This window comes from Python bivittatus, unplaced genomic scaffold, assembly GCF_059951505.1.
Source record: "Python bivittatus isolate LINGU-HERP-01145 unplaced genomic scaffold, Pbiv_v1 ctg000350_np1212, whole genome shotgun sequence".
Taxonomy (NCBI): Eukaryota; Metazoa; Chordata; class Lepidosauria; order Squamata; family Pythonidae; genus Python; species Python bivittatus.
The window spans coordinates 39884561-39907004 of NW_028277074.1; the positions used below are offsets into that span (position 1 = coordinate 39884561).

General features: G+C 39.9%; 1 protein-coding gene across 3 annotated transcripts; it reads left to right on the top strand.

The window, feature by feature from the left end:
* The first annotated feature begins 1386 nt into the window (after positions 1-1386).
* On the top strand, positions 1387-22444 carry LOC103061319 (P2Y receptor family member 8). Of its 3 annotated transcripts, XM_025176863.2 has the most exons (3): positions 1387-1413; positions 2045-2139; positions 19143-22444. In XM_025176863.2, the coding sequence occupies exon 3, from the start codon at positions 19209-19211 to the stop codon at positions 20271-20273; it is 1065 nt and encodes a 354-aa protein (XP_025032631.1). In that variant the 5' UTR covers positions 1387-1413; positions 2045-2139; positions 19143-19208; the 3' UTR covers positions 20274-22444. The 3 variants fall into 3 exon arrangements, with proteins under 3 accessions (XP_025032631.1, XP_088001107.1, XP_088001109.1); XM_088144981.1 differs by lacking the exons at positions 1387-1413; positions 2045-2139 and adding an exon at positions 6202-6736; XM_088144983.1 differs by lacking the exons at positions 1387-1413; positions 2045-2139 and adding an exon at positions 16885-18438.

Here is a 22444-nt window from a genome sequence, read left to right on the forward strand (position 1 = left end):
AGTTGGGCTGAGAGAGAGCGACTGGCTCAAAGTCACCCAGCCGGCTTTCATGCAGGGCTAGAACTCACTGTTTCCTGCTTTCTAGCCTGGTGCCTTCACCACTAGACCAGACTGGTTCTCTTTATTGCTTGTTTCCTATCAACATCCTTCTTGAATGTTATCATCCATACAAATCTGGCATCTTTTAGATACCGTGGAACAGCAACTTCTCCTAAACTGTGTTCTTCATGATGTATTCTGAATCCCAATGAGGCAAGCATGAGCTACACAGTAGTGCTGGGAAATTCATGAGTCCTTGAAAACTTTTTAACTGTTTTTATTGTTTTTGTATTTTGTAAGCCTCACTGGAGTGGGCAGCTATAACAAATTTAAATAAATCAATTTTTTCTCAAAATTTAAATTATGGATTTCATTTTTAAATGGCATTAGTTACATACTTTCTAAAGTATTTTGCAGACTCTTATGTGAAGCAGGAATATTTCAATGTTTTTTCGTATGCTGAGCTAGTATGTCCTCTTCTACTTCAAAGGGTATCTTTTTTATACTCAGCAGGAAATTGGGTTCCCCAGCAAAGCAAATTCAGTTGCATATTTGCCATCTTAGAGTCTTTACAGTTTCAGAAGATGTACTATTTCTATGGTGCATACAAACCCATGTTCTATGTGGTGTTTCTGATCACACATTTAAGAGTGACTCCTACTGGAAGTGATCCAACAGCTATGAAGTCAAGGGACCTCAGAAGTCAACCTTAGAGGCACTGAACATTTCAGAAGTCTTTGAAAAATATGACATTTGCTTTATAAATGTATGCAGAAAAGCAGGATTGTGCAATCTTTTAATGGCTGAAGACTACCCTTAACATTTTTGGGGTGCCCAAGGGCTGATGTGGGTGGGCTGATGTTGACAAATTGGCAAGGAAAGGATTTTGTGGATGCAGGGGAATGTCTTTGCTTTTTTTAGACAGATGGATGGGGAGTAAAGTAAAGTATATTTTTTCAGGTTTAATACTATAGTTTGTATTTTCCATCTCAAAATGGTAGTACAGAGTACTTTTGGGGGAGAGGAGGAGGAGGAGGAAGAGGAGTTATTGTTTGGGGGATCACCTGTCTCAGGTTGCCCAACTCTACAGAACAGATTGATTTAAATACCAACTTCTTTATAGTAGTTTGAACTTGTGTCAAGTACATATATCCCTCTAGTAATTAATATATTAGAGTCCTTCCTGATAAGCAAATTAATAACTCAGTTTGTGTCTTCTTGAATTATTTGCATCATATCAATGATGAAAGAGTTAACTGTGCCTATAGGCGTATGATAGAGAGTCATTTCCTGAGCCACTTGGAAACAAAATCAGCTCACTTCCTATTAAATGCATTCTTGTATGTTGTGAATTACACACACACACTGCAGCAGGTAATTATTATTTATTTGTCATTTTGGCTTAAACAATCTATTGATTGATTGATTGATTTGCAAACAATATATGCAATGCTTGATCGTTCATGTTTATTATTCAATAAAAAACAGTGCTACAGTGAGTTACATTGTACTTACTGATAAAAGGCCACTATTGATAAGTTAATCAACTATAAAATATTTTTAAAACAGACGATACAGTAATTTGCAATCAGAAACAAGTTGGGGAGGAGCAGTTGCTGTGTAATCACAACTATTATTAAAATTACATCATTTTATTAAATTAAATTAATTAAAATTATGTATTTACAGCTGATGTTCTAATATGTATAAACGGACTATTACAAATAATGTTGTATTTTAATTAAAACACAAGGAAATGCATTAGTACCATTTCTGAATCTGAGGCAGGCATATGATGAAGCAGAGCAATCTTTACATTGCTGTTCTAGGAAAGACAAAAGTCAGGAGAATCATAAATGGCAAAAATGCTGTAATAACTTTATTGGGAGAAAAAAAGCTTTCATTTCTCCAGCTGCTATGAAAACAGAACATGGGAAATTACAGCTTCCAAGAACATTTGTTTTTTACATGCATAAAACCAAACTTTCTTTGTTGTTTCTTATAGAAGGTAATCTACTGAAAATGGCTTTTACAGAATTGCCCAGACCATTTTCTGCAATGTAAAGTGTTATATAATTGCTGCTGTATCAAAATGTTCAGGTATTTAAAAATTTGTTCGCTTTTTACTCCTCCCACCTCCCAGTATGATTTTCTCTTATCTGCACTGATTTGTGCTTAGCTACTGATTTATTTGCCTTTAACATGATTGTTATCATTGATTCTGTATTATATTCAGTATACTCAGTGTTTCTTAACCTTGGCAACTGTAAGATATGTGGACTTCAACTTCCAGAATTCCTCAGCTAGCATGCTGGCTGGGGAATTCTGGGAGTTGAAGTCCATATACTACAGTTGCCAAGGTTGAGAAATATTGAGTATACTGGTTAGAAATATTGGACTGGCAAGCTCATGGAGTAATTGTGACCTATTCATTTATCAGCTTAATATGCTTCATAATTAGAATCTGGGGAGAAAAGAGGGGGAATGGGATTGTTTTATTGATCATTATAATAAATAGATCCATGATCACATAGATTAAACCTAGGCAGTCATACTGTATCATATCTGGCAAATGTACATACGGAGTGATATTTATATATTTTCTTGAATTCACTGAAATGAAAGCAGGGAGAACATGCATTTCATGTTTTTCATAGTCATTTTTAAGATGCAGAACTTTCCTACAATAGTAGTATCTCCTTCTCTTGAGAAACCAACAGAGAATGCTGGCTATTACTTTGTTTTCCTTTATTGCTTTTGTTGGACTATTTTTGAAGGACAGGAACAAACCATAAGATGCAATGAATATTGGGGGTATGTTATGGTTTTACCATATACTCAGTTTCAGAAATTCTGAGTATGGTAAGTTAAAAGCACAGCTGTAAAAAACCCCCCAATTTACTGGGCAGATGTTGATAGAAAAGATCAGGAAGAAAAGGGGGGTAGGAGGGTGCAGGTCTGTATTTTAGGTTCATCCAGGTTCTCTACAAAAGAACATTATACGTTTTCTTCCTACCAAGAATAAGGTGATGCATCTCACTCCATCCATGTGTGTTGAGGATGTGTCCAATGACATTGTTCATGTTTTGTAACTTCATGAATGCCAGCGTATGGGAATCTCATTTTCCATGCGTTCACGTTTGTTACTATAGCACACATGGGGCAAAGCAGATGGGAGGTGCTCCTCAAGTGTTTATGCTATGCCAAACAAAGCCCACTGGGGCATACATTAATGCCAGGCATTTTCCTAACAGAATCTATAGTTCCAGCATAAAGCGTAGCTATATCTTACCAGCACCTCTGCTGAATTGGGCAATCCTGCTGTTGTTGCACCAGCAACTATTGCATATCAGTGTTAGGCAACCAGCAGCATGTTCAGGGGAGAAGCACAGTAGTAACCTCTCAGTACTATAGCATTTGAATGGCTTTCTGCTTACAGCAGTTTACAGAATAAAAGCCGAGCAAAAACGTAAACGCCAATAAAGACAGAGACAACTATAAAATCTATAAACTATAAATGATATCAGAACGGGATATACAATCCACTTTGTCTTCAGCTCATACAGATGTTACATTAGGTCATGACCCTGTGCATGAGGTTCTACATGACGTTCGCCCACCCCTCTCATGGGGTGGATATTGCATTTTTATACGATGTTTATCTTGTGTGTGCGTGTGAGAGAGAGAGGCAGAGAGAGAGATTGACCACCGGGAGGCAGTACATGAAGTGATGGCTATGAGAAAATGAGTTACTAGGGCAAGGGCTCCCTGCTACAGGTAGGACTGCAACTACTACACTAGCCAAAGCTGGGAGAAAGTCTCCTAGCTGTGGCCTCCATCTCCCTATTAAGTAGTAGCTGTGAATCTAGAAATACTCCCAAGTCAGGAACCTGCTCTTGTAGGGGAGTACAAGAGTTATCAGCAAAGTTGAAAGAGATCCCTTCTGCACAGAGAGCAACTCCATCTTGCTAGGGTTCAATTTCAGCCTGTTTCATCCCATCCAGATCCAAGCAATCTCTAGACCCAGTTTAAGACTTCACTGCATCTCCAGCTCGGCCCAGAGTGGAGATGTGTAGTTGGGCACCAATGGCATCTCACTGTGAATTGATGGACAACCTCTCCCAGCTGTTTCAATATAGATGTAAAATAGGAGGGGTGAGAGAATAAAACTTGTCAGGAACCCAGAAGTGAGGCCCACAAGACTGTCTTCTTCTCACCCACCACACCAACTGGTAGCAGTCACTCAAGTAGAAGTGAAACCATTGAAACACAGCATCACCAAACCTCAACCCTTTTAGATGGTTCAGGAAATATCATAAAAAACCACTGAGAGGTCTAAAAGTGTGTTCTTCCCATCTATATGCCAACAGAGGTCATCTACCAAAAAGACCAGTGTTTTTTCTGTGCCGTGGCTATGTCTGAAACTAGATTGAAATGGGTCTAGATAATCTACTTCCTCAAGAGTGCTCTGTAGTTGACAACATACCACTTTCTCATCCTTCCATTGTTATTCCAGTCTGGGCACTATCATGTTCATTTCAATTTATTCTAGACAATGATTTCAGACAGGGGATTCCCCTTCCATGAATATTCAGGTGCTATAGCACTGCAGATGATGATGATGATGGCAACAACGATTATGATAATGATTTTCTCCATGAAGACAATCATTATTTATTTATTTTATTTATTTACTTACACAATTTATAGCTGTCCATCTCAAGCAACTCTGAGTGGCATATAACAGGGTTAAAAAACAGTCAACAAATACATTTTTATACTTTTTAATGTATTTATTAACTGTTTTTTAACCCTGTTGTATGCCACTCAGAGTTGCTTGAAAAAGTGAGATGGGCAGCTAATAAATTGTGTAAATAAATAAATAAAATAAATAAATAAACTAAAATCCAAACTAAAACAGAAAATAATAGGCAAAGGGATGTTAAAAATAATGGAGCCGTATCACTAGATCACCTGTCCCTTGGAGTCCCCAGGCCTGTTGGCACAACGGACTCTTGAAGGACCTCTGGAAGCTCAACAGTGATGAGGCCAACCTCACCTCAGTGGGAAGAAGATTCCACAGCATGGAAAAAGCTCACCGCCTAGAGCCTGGCAAATGTAGCTCCTAGGTGTTGGAACCCATAACATGCCCCCTCTGCCGGATTTGGTAGGATGGGCAGGCAGTTCATCAAGTAACCTGGCCCCATGCCATGAAGGGCTTAAAGGTCAACACTAGCACTTTGAATTGGACCTGGAAACAAACTGGTAACCAATGCAGCTTGCGAAGCAGAGGTGTGTCTTGTGTTCTACTAGAAGCACATTTCGACTAGAAGCATTTTGTATCAGCTGAAGTTTCTGGATACTCTTCAAAGGCAGCCCCAAGTAGAGTGCACTGCAGTAGTCTAACTGGGAGGTGACCAGGGTATGAGTGACCATGAAAGGTCTTCCAATCCAGGAACGGGCGCAACTAGTGCAAAATATGAAGTTGTGCAAAGGCCCTTCTAGCCACGACTGCTACCTGCTCATTCAGCAGGAGTCGCGAGTCCAGGAGAAACCCCAGATTGCGCACAGGGTCTGTTTGGGCAGTGTGACCCCATCCAGAACCAAAGATGGTAAAATCCTAGAACCAGAGGGGCCCAAAACCCAAAGCCACCCAGTCTTGCCAGGGTTCAGTTGAAACCTGTTGTTCCCCATCCAGACCCTCACAGCCTCCAGACACTGGGATAGGATGTCCACAGCATCACTTAATTTGCCAGGGGCAGAGCTGTACAATTGAGTATCATCAGCATACTGATGATACACAACCCCATGGCAATAGGTGAGCTCATCCAGCGGTCTCATATAGATGTTAAACAGGAGAGGATAGAGCACCGAGCCCTGCGGCACCCCACATAGTAGGGGTCTCCCTCCCAATCACCACCAACTGGAACTGACCATGTAGAAAGGAGGAGAACCAGCACAACACCATGCTGCCCACCCCCAATCTTCTGAATCAATCCAGAAGGATACCATGGTCAATGGTATTGAAGGCTGCTGAGAGGTCACGTTAGGCAAGGATGGATGCATAACCACCATCCCACCCACGCCAGAGATCATCCAAAAGTGCAACTAGTGCTGTTTACATGCCATACCTGGGTCTGAACCCTGACTAAAAAGGATCCAGATAATCTGCTTCATCCAAGGTCCTATGAAGCTGCTGCACAACCACCTTCTTAATCACCATCCCCAAAAAGGGGAGGTTGGATACTGGATGAAAATTGTTCAGTATCATGGGTCCAGTGATGGTTTCTTGAGGAGGGGAATTCACCACTGCTAGAACCCACCCACACAACACCCCCCAGGCCACTTTCACAAGCAAGGAGGGGCATGGATCTAAGGAGCAGGTAGCCAAGCTCACAATCCTAAGGACCCTGTCCATGTCCTCAGGTTCAAACTGTTCCCAGGTAACTGGACAAGACTCTAACCTAGGCATCTCCCTTGGGCCTGCAGCAAAGCTAGCATTCAGCTGTAAATGAATCTGAGTGATTTTATCTGACAGATGCTGAGCAAATTCCTCTGCACGATCCTGCAAAAGGTTCTCCAGGCTGCCTTTACTCAAGACGGCTCATATCATCTGAAACAGGGCTGCGGGGCAGCAGTCTGCGCATGCAATAGGAGTGGAGGAGTACTGTCACTTTGCCACCCTTACCACCACAAGGTAGGCCTTAATAGCAGTTCAGTGTGTTCAGTCAAGTTCATCCTTAGATGAGCTCCAGCAATGCTCTAGGTCGTCTCTTCTCTTGTTATATCTCCCTCACCCCTCTGTAAACCACGGGGAGTGATGGGATCCTTGAGAGGGGAGAGGTTGCATAGGTGCAATCTGATCCAAAGCCTCAGCTGCCCCTTTATTCCAGGAAGCAACCAAGGCTTTGGATGGACCTTGCAGCAGACCAGCAGGAACAACCCCTACCTCCCTCTGGAACCCCTCTAGGTCCATTAGTCACTGGGGGTGGACCATTCTAATGGGTCCAGGCTCCCTGAAGTGAATAGTGGTGCTAGAGGATCCCATGGTAATCAGGTCAGGATCTGCCCATGACAAGGGGGACACCAAAATTTCCCCAATTGTAGATCACATCACCACTGCTTCAACAGGAAGACCAGATCTAGTGTCTGACCACTGTCCTGTGTCAGCCTCTGGATGACTTGGGAGAGGCCCATGCCCATCATGGTACCCCTGAACTCCTGAGCCACTTCAGACCCCACTCCCAGGGAAGGCATATTGATGTCCCCCAAGACCATAAGTCTGGGGAATTCCACTGCCAACCCAAAGATGGAATCAAAGAGATCAGGCAGGGAGGTTGCTATGCACCAGGGGGGGTTGGTACAGCAGCAACAATGCCACCTGATCCCTAGAGCCCAACTTAATGAACAAGGAATCACATCCAGTGACCTGTGGGACAGCACCCCTGAAAGCCATTAGCAATTCTCAGATGACAATCCTCACACCACCACCCCTGCCCCAGGTTCTCGGTTGGTGCCAAACCTGAAACCTGGATGGGCACATCTCTGAGAGGGACACCCCCCCCCTTCTGAGTCCAGCCAGTCTCAGTAATACTTGCCAGGTCAGCCCTCTCATCCACAATCAAGTCGCAGAGGAGGGAGGCCTTATTACAAACCAATCTGGCATTTAAGAGCAACATCCAGAAGCCAGGGCCTCTTACGTCTGCTGTCAGAGTACAGGGGCTGAGACAACAATTATACTGTTGTTCTGATCTGTAGTGTAGTTAAAATAATAAATAAGAGACCGCTGAATGATCTGTTCAAAAATAATAATTTTTTTAATGACAGGTGGTTGGGTAATCCTTAGGTAGGAGCCATTAGCCAGTCTTGGCTATAGTTAATCAGAGTTCTAATCCAATATTCCTGGAAGACCCTGGGTTAAGAAGTTTGCTGTAAGGTATTGTTGGTTATTTTTTAACATTCACTTTTTTTGGCCTATCCATCTATTATACAGCAGGATAAACTGCTGCTTCAGGGGTGCTGTCAGTCTTCAAATGCTCCAAAAGTTCTGTTCAAATTGTCATTTTGAATATGACAGCAGGAAACGATTAATTACAGTGGAGGCATTTGGATTAATTATATTTACTTAATTGAATAATAAAATAAAATTTAAATGGAAAGGAGTGAATATTATTGTCTGACCTTCCTCTTTGCTGACCTAATTTTGGGAATGCAGTGCCCAATTTCAAAAGGCCAAAGAGAGCCCTCATTCCTGAAGAGATTATGCAGCGTGACATGGATCAGTTACAAGGTTTGGCGCTTACCTTCAAAGCGGTGTTTCAGCAACATACCCTCAGAGTCTCACTACCCTTTCATGCAAATCATTTCCACCACTTCCTTATTTCTTCTGGCTTCTGTTTCACAGTTTTAAAGCCTGTTTACAGCACAAGTCTTTGAGGCTAGAATGCACACAGCTGCCACATGAAAGCTATGATAAAATCATGCCACCCAGCAGTTACTTTCACATGGCAAGCTGTGTGCAGTGATGCCTTGTGCAGATCAGCCAAGCATGAAACCGCTAGATTTTTTAAAAAATTGGCTTGAAATGCTAGGAGAGGGGTCGGGGGCCAAATATACCTCATTAAGGTGGCTGAAGAGATAAAAGAGAGTCAGTTTTGCATAGTGGTTAAATTGCTGGCCTAGAAACCAGGAGACAGTGAGTTCTAGCCCTGCCTCAGGCATGAAAGCCAACTGGGTGACTTTGGGCCAGTCACTCTCTCTCAGCCCATCCCACCTCACGGGGTGGTTGTTGTGGGGAAAAATAGGAGGTAAGAGTATTAGGTATGTTCGCCGCCTTGAGGTATATATTAAAAAAGGCTGGATAAAAATATAGTCATCACCACCACCATCATCATCATCATCCCAGGTCCTTAGGAAGGATAAAAATGCCAAATCCCATCTAAACAACTGGCTGACTGTCCAACCAATAATAGTAAATGGCTATCCCTTGTTTGTTGAGATTTGTTGATAACAATATTGCCACAGAGACAGTTGTGAACTCATCTATTTCAGCTAACACTTTTTATTTTGCAATATCTGTTCCTGCTGGTTCATCATGAGAGTTACCCTGGCATGAAATATTTCAGCTATTTTGAGGCTAGCTATATATTGTACATAAATAAACATTTTTAGTAACACAGCTGCTAGGGGTTTTTTTTCTTTCAAAACAGTTTTTAAAAATGTGTCAATATGATTTTGAGTAGAGAGATCATTTGAGTGGACGGGAAAGAAGAAATAAGCAGTCTTTTAACAAAATTCTACTTCTATTTACTATAATAACAAGCTGCATAGGAATGAACTGCAGCAGCCATGGGGCAAGGAATGAAACTGCTTCCCTACCGTTGCTTCTTGATTCAAAGTTTGTCCAAGTACTCATTTACATTTCTTTACCTCTCTTAAATTGAGTTTTCACTTTATTCACAAATGGGCATTTGAACCAGATCATCCATCTATCAAAACTATAGAGATGCCTCCAGCAAATAATACTTTAGGGAAATTATGCATTCTTACCTGTAGCTTTACCCATGGATGCTTAATGCAGCTTGCACACTTGGAGAGTTATAGTAGGCAAAGAACACAGGAAGGGATGGGAAATTCCCTAATATTTTTGCATCTGTATCACCAATATTCTAGATTTTGAGTGGGGAATCTGTGGCCCTCCATGAATCATGTACCAAGCATAGGAACTGTAGATTAACCACATCTGGATGGTCACAGATGCCTCAGTTCTGATTGAGACCTGGAGGCAATTAAGAAGCTTAACTGTGGGCAGAATCTTATTTAAAAGTGTCAAAACGATTTCCTTACAGTCCTACCTTTTTCTCTAGGCTAGCAGGGATATTTAATCTGATGATCTCCAGATGTTTAAGATGACAATTCTCATAATCCCTAACTATTGGCCATGCTATTTTAAGCTAATTGAGGTTGTCATCCAAGCCATCTAGTGTCTCCCAGGCTCCCTACTTAATCATTTAAATACATGCATTTATAGTGAATTAAAATAATTGTTTTATTACTACCCTCATTTTGCTGGTAGGGGGACAAAAGAGCTGAGTTGGAAAAAGCACCTATAAAGCTGAAATATGGTATTATCAAGAGTAAATAATAGGAAATAGGAGAAGCAAACATATATACTATCTCCATGAAGAACTTAATTGTGAAATTCTTTAATAAAAAGGAACAAATGGCTTATTTCCATACTATGATTAACCCAGCAATTACACAGTGATTGTTTTGCCTCATTGTTTATGTAAAGCCTTCCTCCTGCAGCCCCTTATATGGAGTTACAAATCTCTACCAAACTTTCAAAGTTTTCAGTATGGTAATATTGCACTTTACCACAAGTTCTTTATATGTGCCCACACTTCCAGAAACAAACAAAAATTACCTCTCTTCCTAAAGCAAAGGACTTTCCTTTTTCAGAAGATGGCTTATAGAGCAAAACGTGATGTGGTTCTCCCTCCACCCTCCCGCTTTACTATTACAAAGGAAATTGTTTGCAAGCAAACAAACAAATAAAATCCAAATAGGTAAGTGCACATTCAATGTCAAGAAAAACATTTAAAAAAGAGATTGATGCAGAAGCACAGCTTTAACAAGATTTGATTTTCATCATTTATTGCTCTATAAGCCAAACTGTTGTAGCTGACCTTGGCAGTTGTTGAAAAGCTAAGCAAAGGCAGATCTGGTTAGTACTTTTATGAGATACACCCAGCAAATGCCATGGCTGGGGGCCAGATGAGAAATAATAATTCAAGAAATCCTATAAGAAGACAATGGCAAACATTTCCATGCCATTGTCAATGAAAACTATGTGGGCATGTCCATGAAGTCATGTGGAGTCAAACTAGATTTGAAGGACACTTTTCTTTTTTACTCTTCTTTAAATTCATATAGAACCAGAAAATGATGAACCACTGATCACTGGTACCATTGGTCATTGGCAAAAGGTCAAGTATCTAGCACAGATCCTGACACAGAAACAGACAAAGAGTGGCTTAGATTATAACTGGCTGATCCATTCAGACCACCCAGAGTCACTTGGATTGAGATGGGCAGCTAGAGAAATTGAATGAATCAATGAATCAATGAATCAATGAGGAATTCTATGCCCTGGAGGCTCGATGTAGGCTGATTACTTATGTACCACCAAAAAGGGGGAAATGCCTCACTATAAAATATGAAGAGGGAAGATTACAGATTTGTATAAATGACCCTTGATTGTGTATAGGCATAGATGCAATTTTAAGAATAATTGCAATAACTTAAATTGAAATTTAATCCTTTGCAGATAGAATGGGATGGGAAGGCTACAAAGAATTGACCTATGTGCTGCTTGGTTTGCTGTCTGGGTAGTTCAGCCTCTGGCGCTCATTTGTTAGGGTTATCTTTCAGTACTGCTTCTGGGGAAGAGTCCTTGAACTGGAAAAGCAAGCCAATAGTTTTGTGAGGAACGGGGAATGCCAGAAGAGCGTGTCCTGGAGTGTTGCAGTGGAAAGAACTCTGGCTTGATGTGACAGGTTAATAGTTTATTTTGAATGTGGTTGCCATACTGATTTTCAAGATTTGTTCTTTTGGGGGTTTTTTGCCTCTGAAGGCCAGAGGAGGCGTGGCAATAACAGCTTGATGTCATTGGAAGTGGAGAAAGAGAAATGTTTACTTTCCATCATCTTTCTAAAATAAAAAGTTAAGCTTATTGAAAGCCTGTTTTTAAATAGTATGCAAAGAATTATGTTGCCAAGAATCGTCCACTTTTGATGTTTTGATCTTGAGGAACTCCAGAGGCTGCAAATATCAAACTTGGCAATGTACTGCTGAGCACTGACAGGTAGAATAAGAGAAGGTGATAAGTCATGCAAAGTTATGCCATTTGGAAAGAGAAATCCCATGCACGAGTATTGGATTGAGGAGACCTGGTTTGATAATCGTTCTAGTGAAAAGACATCTTGGAACAGTCATTGGCCATAGGCAGATTATGATTCAATAGCGTGATGCAGCTGCAGAAAATACAAGTGCCATTTTAGGTTGCATCAGCTGAAGTCTGTTTCCAAATCACAGGAAATGTTCCACTTTATACTGAATTTGTCAGACCAACAGCTTGGGTATTTCCAGCTCTGAGCACAATGCTTTAAGGTAGATTTAGGAAAACTAGAAGAATCCAAAGAACCGTAGCTAGGATATTCAGGGGACTAGGAACTAAATCCTATGAAGATTAAACGATCTGAGAATGTTTAACCTTGGGAAGGTGATTGCACCACTTGTTTCGTGTGTATGTTAAGCCTGCCTCTGTGCCTGATAAATGGAAGAATGCCATTATTGTTCTCTTGCACAAAAGGAAACCTAACACAAATGAATGCAGAAATGATAGAGGGGTTAGTTTGTTAAGTGTACCTGCAAAGGTGTTTGGTAACATTCTGTTTCAAAGGGTAGAAGAGGTGACAGCAACATTTGGGAAATGTAATTTGGTTTTAAGCTAGGCAAGGATGTGCAAAGCGGATTTTTGCTCTTCAGCATATTACTGAGAAATGTATGAATATGAGAAGGTTAATAGTACTTTGGTTGATTTAGAGAAGGTGTATAATAAAGTGAGTAGCCTTGATTGATTAAAAGATCTGCAAAAATACAGAACCGAAGGTTGGTTGCTGAATGCAGTAAGAGCAGTATACGTATGAAAGAAGTAAAGCATATATGAGAATAGTGGAAGGGTTAGTGAATGGTTCAGCACTGAGCATTTAGACAAGGAAGTGCAATCTTCTCTTGGCTGTTTAAAATAGTTATGGACAGATGTTTAAGGAATGGTCATAGTGTTTCCTTGATGGTGGTGCTGGCTAGAATAGGCAAGATGGCCGCATAGCATCATGATCCAATCCTCTCTCTTCTATATATATCTACAGTGTTAATGCATGTACAAAAGAGAGTTGGCTTGGACTGTGGCACTGTATCTGCCATCTTGCCTGTTTTCACGTGCACACACGCACACGCCGCAGATACCACTGAATGCTTCTGATGATGTTAGTGGTATATCACTGGGGATGTGAATACGTTTGTGGTATCTAGTGTCAGTTAGCAGAAAGGTGGTTGCATATCTTATTAATTATAGTTTTCTAATGGTCAGCCCTTTGAGGTAGACCAGGCTTGAACACCAAAGTTATGAATACTAGAACTACTTTTATTATAGAGTTACAGTAACAGAATCCTAGAACTCTGCATGTGCCTCCCTCCTCCCTGCCTTTATCCTAAAGAGAACTAGGGAGGGCCAAGTCTGAGATACTTTCTCAAATTCCATTCCTGGTTTGGACTCATATTTCTCTCATCTGACCATTGCCTTGGCTGCAGCTCTTCCTCCTGTTCCTCAAAGTTATTCTCACAGCCCATTTCAGGTCTTTAAAGGAAGTCCCATGTAGAAAGCACTGAAGTAGTCCCATCAAGTGGTGATGAGAGTCTGAGTAAGTGTTGTCAGTCCCACTGCTCCAAGTTGCGTCACAACTGCTATAGCAGCCACAGTGGGCAAAGGCCCTCCTCAGCACTGCCTCCCCCTGCACATCAAGCAGTCGTCATGATTTGAGACCATCCCCAAGTCGTGGACCTGCTTTATCATGGGCAATGCTATGCCTTTGAGATACAACCCTAGATCACACAGCAGTTCCATCTTGCTTGGGTTCAGCTTCAGCCTGTTTCTTCTCATCCAGACCCCAGCAGCTTCCAGAAAATGAGGCAGGACTTCAACTGCCATCGCCACAGCAAGCATTCTTTCTCACGCACAGATTGCCAGCTGGGGCAGATGATGCCATTGCCCATTTGTAATCTATCCAGGTTTTCTCCTTCCATCCTTTTTCCTTTTCACAATAAATCTGTAACAGAAAAAATGGCCCCAGGATCCCTCCATCTGGACTTATTCCTATTAAAAAAGTAGACTTTTGCTACTCCAGACTTGTTGGACTTAGCAGGTACTTTCACTATATGTTGCATATACTTAGAACTACAGCTTGTCTAAGTATATATCCAGGTGGTTTTCCCAGAATTAAATATTTTGCTTATTTTCTAAATAATTTCTGTGGTTGTGGTGATGCAAAGTAGTTCTTCTTAAACTTTCTTGATAATAATTTAGTGCAACATCTCGCTTATTCTATTCTGAGCTACCTAAACTGTTTCTCTGATACCTGTTTTACAGATATATTTTTGTGTATCAAATTCTAAATAAATGAATGAATAGGCTTCTTTGACTGAAATTAAGTGACCTGTAATCTGCAACGTTGCTTCTGCATCTCTCACCAAAACATTCGTGAGCCAAAGTAATCAAACATTGGGTTGAAGCAATAGGAGAACTAGGGTTTGATTGCCCTCAGAGTATGTGGGCCAAAATGTGCCAGAATGGATCAATACTGTTGTTACAGTTAGCAAATAATCCTCCGTGAGGTATAAATGCTACTAAAGCTGGTAACTTAGCCTATAGCTTCTCTTACTAAAAAGCATTCTTTGCTTACAACTCCCTACTCTTCTTCTTCATGCGTTCTGCATGATCCTGAAATGGAATACTGCAGTGTGCAGACGGTATGCTGCATGTATGCATGATGTACATATGTATTATATAGATGCAAAATGCATGGCAGGTTCTTTTAGGACATGACATGACTTGTCTTTCTATGGCAGTCAACAGCCATTTCATCACGGATCTTGTGATGAAAAGGGAAGTGAATACTGCTCACACTCCTAGACGTTGGCAGATATATATTAATTTGCTTTTGAAACTTTAATCAGACAATATGCGCATGGTATGATTTATAAAAAGAAAGTTCTATACATGCTTAGCAATTCAAATTATTCTCCTTAACTGGTGATACATGTGGTATTTTAGAAATATTTCCTGTTGCAACACTAAAGACGTTGCATTGTATACATGTGCATTTACTGGTACAACCTCTTGCAGTTCATCTGGTGACCACCAGATAAATGGGACCAACCCCCATATTTGCATCAGCAAAACTTTTGACCACACTATTATTGCCTTTTTCACTTTCACTGGATTCTACTGTTGTCTAGCCGAATTCAAGGTGCTGAGTTTGCAGTACATCAGGAGAAGGTGCCAGTGGCATATCTGGAATTTTGAGCATGTGTAGGGAGTACATGCACAAGATGGCTACCATGGTGAATTTGTCCAGGCATGAAACAACTATTTACCAGAGTTCAAACTAGCCTCTACCAACCCACTGGAACCTTCGTGGAGCAAACAGCTTTCCTGTAAATAAATATAATGCTAAAAACTGGTGTCTGGCAACATTTTATTTTATTTTGGTTTTTTAAATCTAATGGCATAGGGAGACTGGTATCTGAGGTCACTAAAGAAGTAGCTGGGGGCACACTGATGTCCATGTACAATCTGTGCCTAATGGAATACCAGCCACTAGATGCACGTCGTCTGCAGTTATCTTCAGAAACTCTTCTTAAAATATCCATTTAATCTGAAATTCAGAGGGAGGCTTTTTAAGAGCAGTTTCATAGCTTTGCCATGATTATCCTTGTCTTCCTTTTGGTGCCAGAGTTGGGTGCTTCTGTTACCCCATTTATTTCATATTTTTAATTTTTTTAAAAAATGTTTCATTTACCTTTCTTTTCTTTCTTTCTTTCTTTCTTTCTTTCTTTCTTTCTTTCTTTCTTTCTTTCTTTCTTTCTTTCTTTCTTTCTTTCTTTCTTTCTTTCTTTCTTTCTGTCTTTCTTTCTTTCTTTCTTTTTCTTCTTAGCTTGATAGTAATTTGCTTCTTTATTATCTAGATTCCTGTTTTATTATACTTTGTTGAATGTTATTTGCTACCATGCAATACACAAATGCTTGGCAAATTTAATTTTGAGGTATTTAACAAATTTAATGAATAAATTTATTAGCAAAAACAGTAGTCTGACTAGTTTCATTAGTAAATGTTTTAGAAAGGCATATGTGAGGAAGTGCTACCATAGAAGAAACCACATCTAGATTTTCTTTCACATTTTCTTTTTCATTACTCTGTGTTTAGTAGCAGCGTCTGTTAACCTAAGGAACTTTGAAAGATAAGAACTTAAAGTACCCAGAGGATGTCTGGGAAAGCAATTCAAAAGAGCCCCTACAGTCTGCACCTGATGAAGGGTGGAGTCCAAGAACCTCATCTGTGGGTTTTGTGGCAGGAAATCCAGCGCTTAGTTATTGTGATAAACCAAGCTCACTGTAATGGGTCTCTCCTTCTCACTCACTGTCACCCACCATTGGCCTTGCCTACTTCACTAGGGTAGTTTGAATGAATGCAGCAGTGATTGTTTCTACCAGTAATCACTGCCACCATATTATCCCTGCATGTGAGATAGGAGCAAAGCTTAAAGAAGAAAAATGCCTTCCTATAATGGTATTTGGGAATGACCTTGGGACACAGAAGAAAGAGCTGCAGACTAGGCAACAGTCAGGTAAGAGACATCTGAGCCTGCTGAAGGAATCAGGGGATGATCAACATCTCAGAAGGGACTCTCCCTAGTTTCTTGGACTGTAAAGGCAAAGGGGAAGAGATGTACTTTCAGCCTTGCAAGATTTTGTTAATGTAACCTTACAATTAACATAGAGCTAGTACTCCTGGGTGTGCTTCTTGTCTGGACTATCTTGCAAGGCTGACATCAATCTTGCAAGTCAGTGGGCTTCCAAACTAAAATTCAGGGTGCTGGTTATCACCTGTAAAGATCTTCATACATGAGGCCAGATTATTTGCAGGATTGCCTGTCTCCAATTACTTCTGTTTGTCCCAATGGGTCTGGCAGGGTGGGCATGCTCTGGGTCCCTCTATTAAAAATGCCATCTAAAGGGACCCAGGAAGCATGCTTTCTCTGTTGCGGGGCCTAAGATTTGGATGAACCTGATCTTGCTGGCCTTTCATAAGGCACTAAAAACCTAGCTCTTTCCCCAAGAACTGGGCTCAGGTACTGATGAGCCAATTTTGATATGGTAGCTATTCCCCCTCCCCCCCAGTTTTCACTCTGTGTGTGAAATTTGGTTTTCATTGTTTTAATTATGGTGTTTATTTTATTGACAATTAGCCACCCTGAGTCATGTGTTCATATGGTGGCCATATAACTCTATGCAATAAATCAGTAATAAAGCTGTGTGTTGTATGCATCATTGCCCAATACATTTATTCTGGAATACTATTGCTAATGGACTGTCTATACCGCATATAGCCCTAGACAAGAGGGAATGTTGAACAGGGAGGAGAGACTGAAGGCAGACTGTAATGGCATGTGGGAATGACCTTGGGAGACAGGAGAGAAAGTTGCAGACTGGACAACTGGCATGTAAAAGATAGAGTCCACAGAAGGAGAGGAGGGGATGTGGGAAGTGCTTCAGAAGGGACCCTCCCTAGTTTTCCAGAAGTAAAAGGGGAGGAGGGAAGAAAGACTTTCAATCTTGCAAGATTCTGTTAATGTAACCTTACAATAAAGATAGAGCTAGTACTCCTGGGTGTGGTTCTTGTATGGACTCCTCACAAGGCTGACATCCATATTGCAAGTCTGAAAGTACATCTTTTTCAGTCTTGCTTTTACAGTCCAAGAAACTGGGGAGGATCCCTTCTGAGACATTTGCCATGCCCCCTTTCCTTATGTGGGTTCAGCTACCTCTTATCCACTGTTGCCTAGGCTGTAGCTCTTCCTCCTTCTCCCAAGGTCATTCCCAAATACCATTACACTTCCCTTTGCACTTAATTCAAAACAAAACAAAAATAAGACCAGTTTAAGCATCTACTGGTAGTTAACATGCAGGGATATAGGTTGTCAGAAGCAGATTACCAGATTACAACTCACAAGACATAAACTAGCACCAAAGTTGTCTATCTTAAATAGTATTTTCTTTATTAGAAAACATCACAGCAAAGGAAATATGCATGGTAGGTAGACTTAGAGAAAATGGTTTACATTTAAACGAAGGGATAATAGGTAGGTCTATCCAAAATGCAGGTTGAACTTCAAGTGAAAAATATCCATGAAGGGAATTGGTCAAGGTTTTGAGCATATCCAGAGTAAAATCTTGATAACTTACTGCTCCCTGTCTTGTTCCTTACCAGCCAGTAGTGGTCCTTGCCTAGGCTGCAGATCTTCCTCCTGTCTCCCAAGGTCATTCCCACATATCATCACATGAGTCACCAACTCTTTCTTGCATATTTAATCTGAAGGGGTGGGGGGAAGATAGAGGTTGCTCAAGAATTTAGCCAACTGTCCATTATGGATTTCCTTACTTGAGAGGGTAGGTACTGTATTGGACAGCAATCACTAAGGTGTGCATTCTGATCCAATGGGGACCTCTAGATCTTACCTGGCTGGAGCTTTTCTTTATATTCCTCTCCTCCTGATATGGTAAGGTTTCCTTTTGTTTAATTCTTTCAGATACAGGAAAAAATGCAAAACAAAGACCTGCCTGCTGATGCTACAAGGATGAAATCATTGCTCTGGGTCCAACTCAAGAAGCTGATTATTATCTAGAAAGCCTTTTGGGGCTTGATTCTTCATTAGTTTGGGACCATCTGACCTTATGCTGATCCCCTCATTTTGGAATAGCCTGTTCTCCATGGCTTTTTCCCTGTTGTCATTCCAAAATGCTGTTAAGACCATACCTTTCCCAGAGAGCCTTCAGAAGAGGGGATGTCTTTTAATTAGTGGCAGGAGATTTGGGATAGCATGATGGCATACTGTACGAGTTGTAATTTTAATGGTTACTTTATAATTTTTATGGCTGTAAGCCACTTAGCATGATTACAAGCAAGCATCATACAAATTATGGTAAAAAAAAATTAGATGTTCATACTGCAACAACCTTGTTTCATTTTTCAACCTCGGTTACTCCAATAATAATCTCAATTTTGTCCAATAATGTTAACAATACCCATTCTTCATCCAAAAGCTGATGGATTATGTGTACATTTTAAAAACGATATTACTACTGTTGCTATTATTAGATATTTGCAATAAGATAATTTAATAGTAAGCAACGCTGAAATAAAAAAAATATTTACACCCAATAATTATCACTGATCTCTTTTCTATATCTGCCTACTTTATAGGGTACAAATTTAAGCTGTGAGATACATCTTTCAAACTTTCAAGAACAAAGAAATCAAACATAGAAAATGATAAAAAACATGACGCTGGATAATGCCACAATGGACATGCTTAAGAACCCCGCTATTCTGATCACCTTACCAGTTGTGTATTCACTAATAGCTTTTATCAGCATCCCTGGGAATATTTTCTCCCTCTGGATTCTCTTCTTTCATATCAAGCCCAAAACAACATCAATTCTTCTCATGATTAACCTTAGCCTCACAGATCTTGCACTGGCCTCCTGTCTTCCCCTTCAGATTATATACCATGTTAAGAAGAACCACTGGTCTTACAGCAAGAAGCTCTGCAGCTTTGTCACAGTGATGTTTTATGCAAATATGTATTCTTCCATATTGACTATGACCTTCATCAGCTTGGAGCGCTATTTGGGGGTGGTATACCCCATGACCTCCCAAAAATGGAGAAGAAAGAGATATGCAATTGCTACCTGTTTTGTAATGTGGTTTTTGGTATTATTAGCCTTGTGGCCACTTGCAGCAGCAGACCTGACTTACAAAGTAAAAGAACTGAACATTACAACCTGTTTTGATGTCCTCCAGTGGGAAATGCTTCCCAACCGTTTAGCATGGGGAGCTTTCCTCCTGATGCCCTTTTTTTTCTTTTTCTTGCTTCCATTCACAGTTACCGTCGCTTGTTACATTGGCATTATTCGGAAGCTCATCCAGGTTTCTCACAAATACGGCAATGGGCAGAAGACACGGTCTATCCACTTGGCTATAATCGTTCTCCTGGTTTTCATCATTTGTTTTGCACCCAACAACTTTGTCCTATTGGTGCACATCGTCAGCCGTCTCATGGGAGGAGAAGGTTACTACCATATTTACAAACTCACGTTGTGTTTTAGTTGCCTCAACAACTGCATAGATCCATTCATTTACTACTTTGCATCCAGAGAATTTAATCAGAGGCTTATGCAGGTGTTAGGACGGAAGGTGCTACTGAGTGACAGTTCGGAGAGCAGAAGGGAAAGCCTATTCTCTACCAAGACCCCAGCAAGATCTCTGTCAAATGGACAAAAGGATGGGTTGGAACTTAGAACAAGTTTGCAAAATCATGAAAATGTTTTTTAATACTAATGCTCAGACATGAAGATATTATTTCCTTTGTTTCATAACAAAGAACAGTTATCTCAACTACATGCAAGATTGAGGAACTCTATTCAATACTGCTTCTTCTCTCCAAATATGGCAACCAATATTACCTATTGTAATATGTAGCAACAAGTACGGTGTAAAGGAACATTATCATATCATACATTTCTTTCCATAGCAGCATTCAGTAATGACTGTGAATTGGTTTCAAGATGTCATGGCTTAGAACAGACACATGAAATCAATATTGACCGCCTGACTTCAGTGCATCTAACTCTCAGCATGACTAAATCTGAATCCAGTCCCTAATGAGGAATTAAAAGCCTTTTATCATGGCAAGCCCAGTATATAATAATCTTTCAATTCCGCCATAAGGAGACACAACTTTTAAAGCAATTGCTGATGTTTAACATTGGGCCTAACACTGGCAATTTCCCCCTCCAATTTTTCACTTTCATATAAATTCAGTTGTTTTAGTTTTTGTTCAGATGTGCTGGGTTATCATGATCAGCTCCAATCAATCCACTGCAGGCCAAAGGCCTCTTCAACAATTTTCTAACCGCTTTGACAAACTAGTCATTTCCAGTTACAACCTTTGAACTGAATTTCATCATCTGCCCAATGTTCCTTTGGGGTTTCCTGGGTCTTTTAATGTTAACTGATATCCAATTGAGGATTGTTGTTGTCCAGCACTGATCTGTTTGTTATGCAAACTAGCCAGCCAATTGCCATTTCCTTGAGGCTACCAGCTTCATTATGTAATATATCCCTAGCAGTTGGGGGGTCCATTTTTTATTTTTATTTTTTTTGTCATGTTTTGTTATGTTGAGCATTTGCCTGCTCCATGCCTCTTTGTGTAATGTTCAACTCTGTACTGCTTTTGCATTTAACACCCAGGTTTTGCAACCACGTGTCAGCATTGGTAGAATACACACATTAAATAATTTCCTCTTTAAGTAGATAAATATGTTGCTTTTGAATATAGAATAAGCTTGTCCAAAAACTCTGCAGCCTACTTTAGTCTGGTTCAAAATTTCCTCTATTATATCACCCTCCCTGGTAATCTTTTGACCAAGACAGATATAGCAGTTGACCTTCTCCAGTTCAAGATTTTCAATTTTTATTGACAAAGGTTGAGAGTTGTTGAACATGACCTTCAGTGCTGGGCTATATTACTTTCAAAATACGTTGTGATCATAATCTGATTTGAAATGACTTTTTAGAGAAATATTAAGTTAATTGTCTATGATCTATTAAGGAAAAAAGTACAGTGGTTCATTCAGTTTTAACAGGGTTAAGTCTTCAAATATGAATATGTCAAGGCACTACTAAACTTGTATTTGTGCTTAAAGGCCATTATATATTCTATTCATCAAATTATGTTTTCTTTCATTTGACATAATTAAGTTGAAAAAGAAAATTAATTCACCATCTGTCAGTACTGATCTTTAGTATTGTAGGATCAGAGAAGAAAAAGAATATGGGCTACATTTCATGACATTTTATCTTACCTATTAAATTTGGGGTTATGTGTCCTATTGTTTATTGGGATAACTAAAACAGTGTCTCTTCCAGTGGCATTATCATATCCTTGGAAATTTGACTGACAGCTGAAAGAAACAGAGCCAGAAACTGGAAAAATGCAGATCCTGTGACCTCATGATACACAACTGTATAAAATATAGATTCTTCATATGAATAGGACTGCAATCCCATAACAACATTTTAGGAAGAAGCACTATTGAGCTTCATACAATTTACTTTCAAGTAAATATGTGTAGAATTGCATTGTTACATTACTTTTTTCTTTCAATTAAATCAATAAATTGGGAACTGAAATTTTTCCTAGGGATAAATTTTAAAGAATAGAAGCTGCTTACAAGATATGCTAAACCTGAATGTGATAATTTTACAGGCTTTTGGTTTTGTAAATGTACACTGTTGGGATTTTCTTCTTCTTTTCTCATTTCCTTTGTGACATGCACTATGCTCTATATAATGAAAAACATGTCTAAGTTATATCCATTTTAAGTCCTACAAACATCTGAAAGGTTCAGGACAAACAAGTGAAACAAACCAAAACTTCCAAAAGGAAGAAGTTTGCTAATTGGTTAGATATTTATAGATATCAAATAAGAATAGAACCTGTC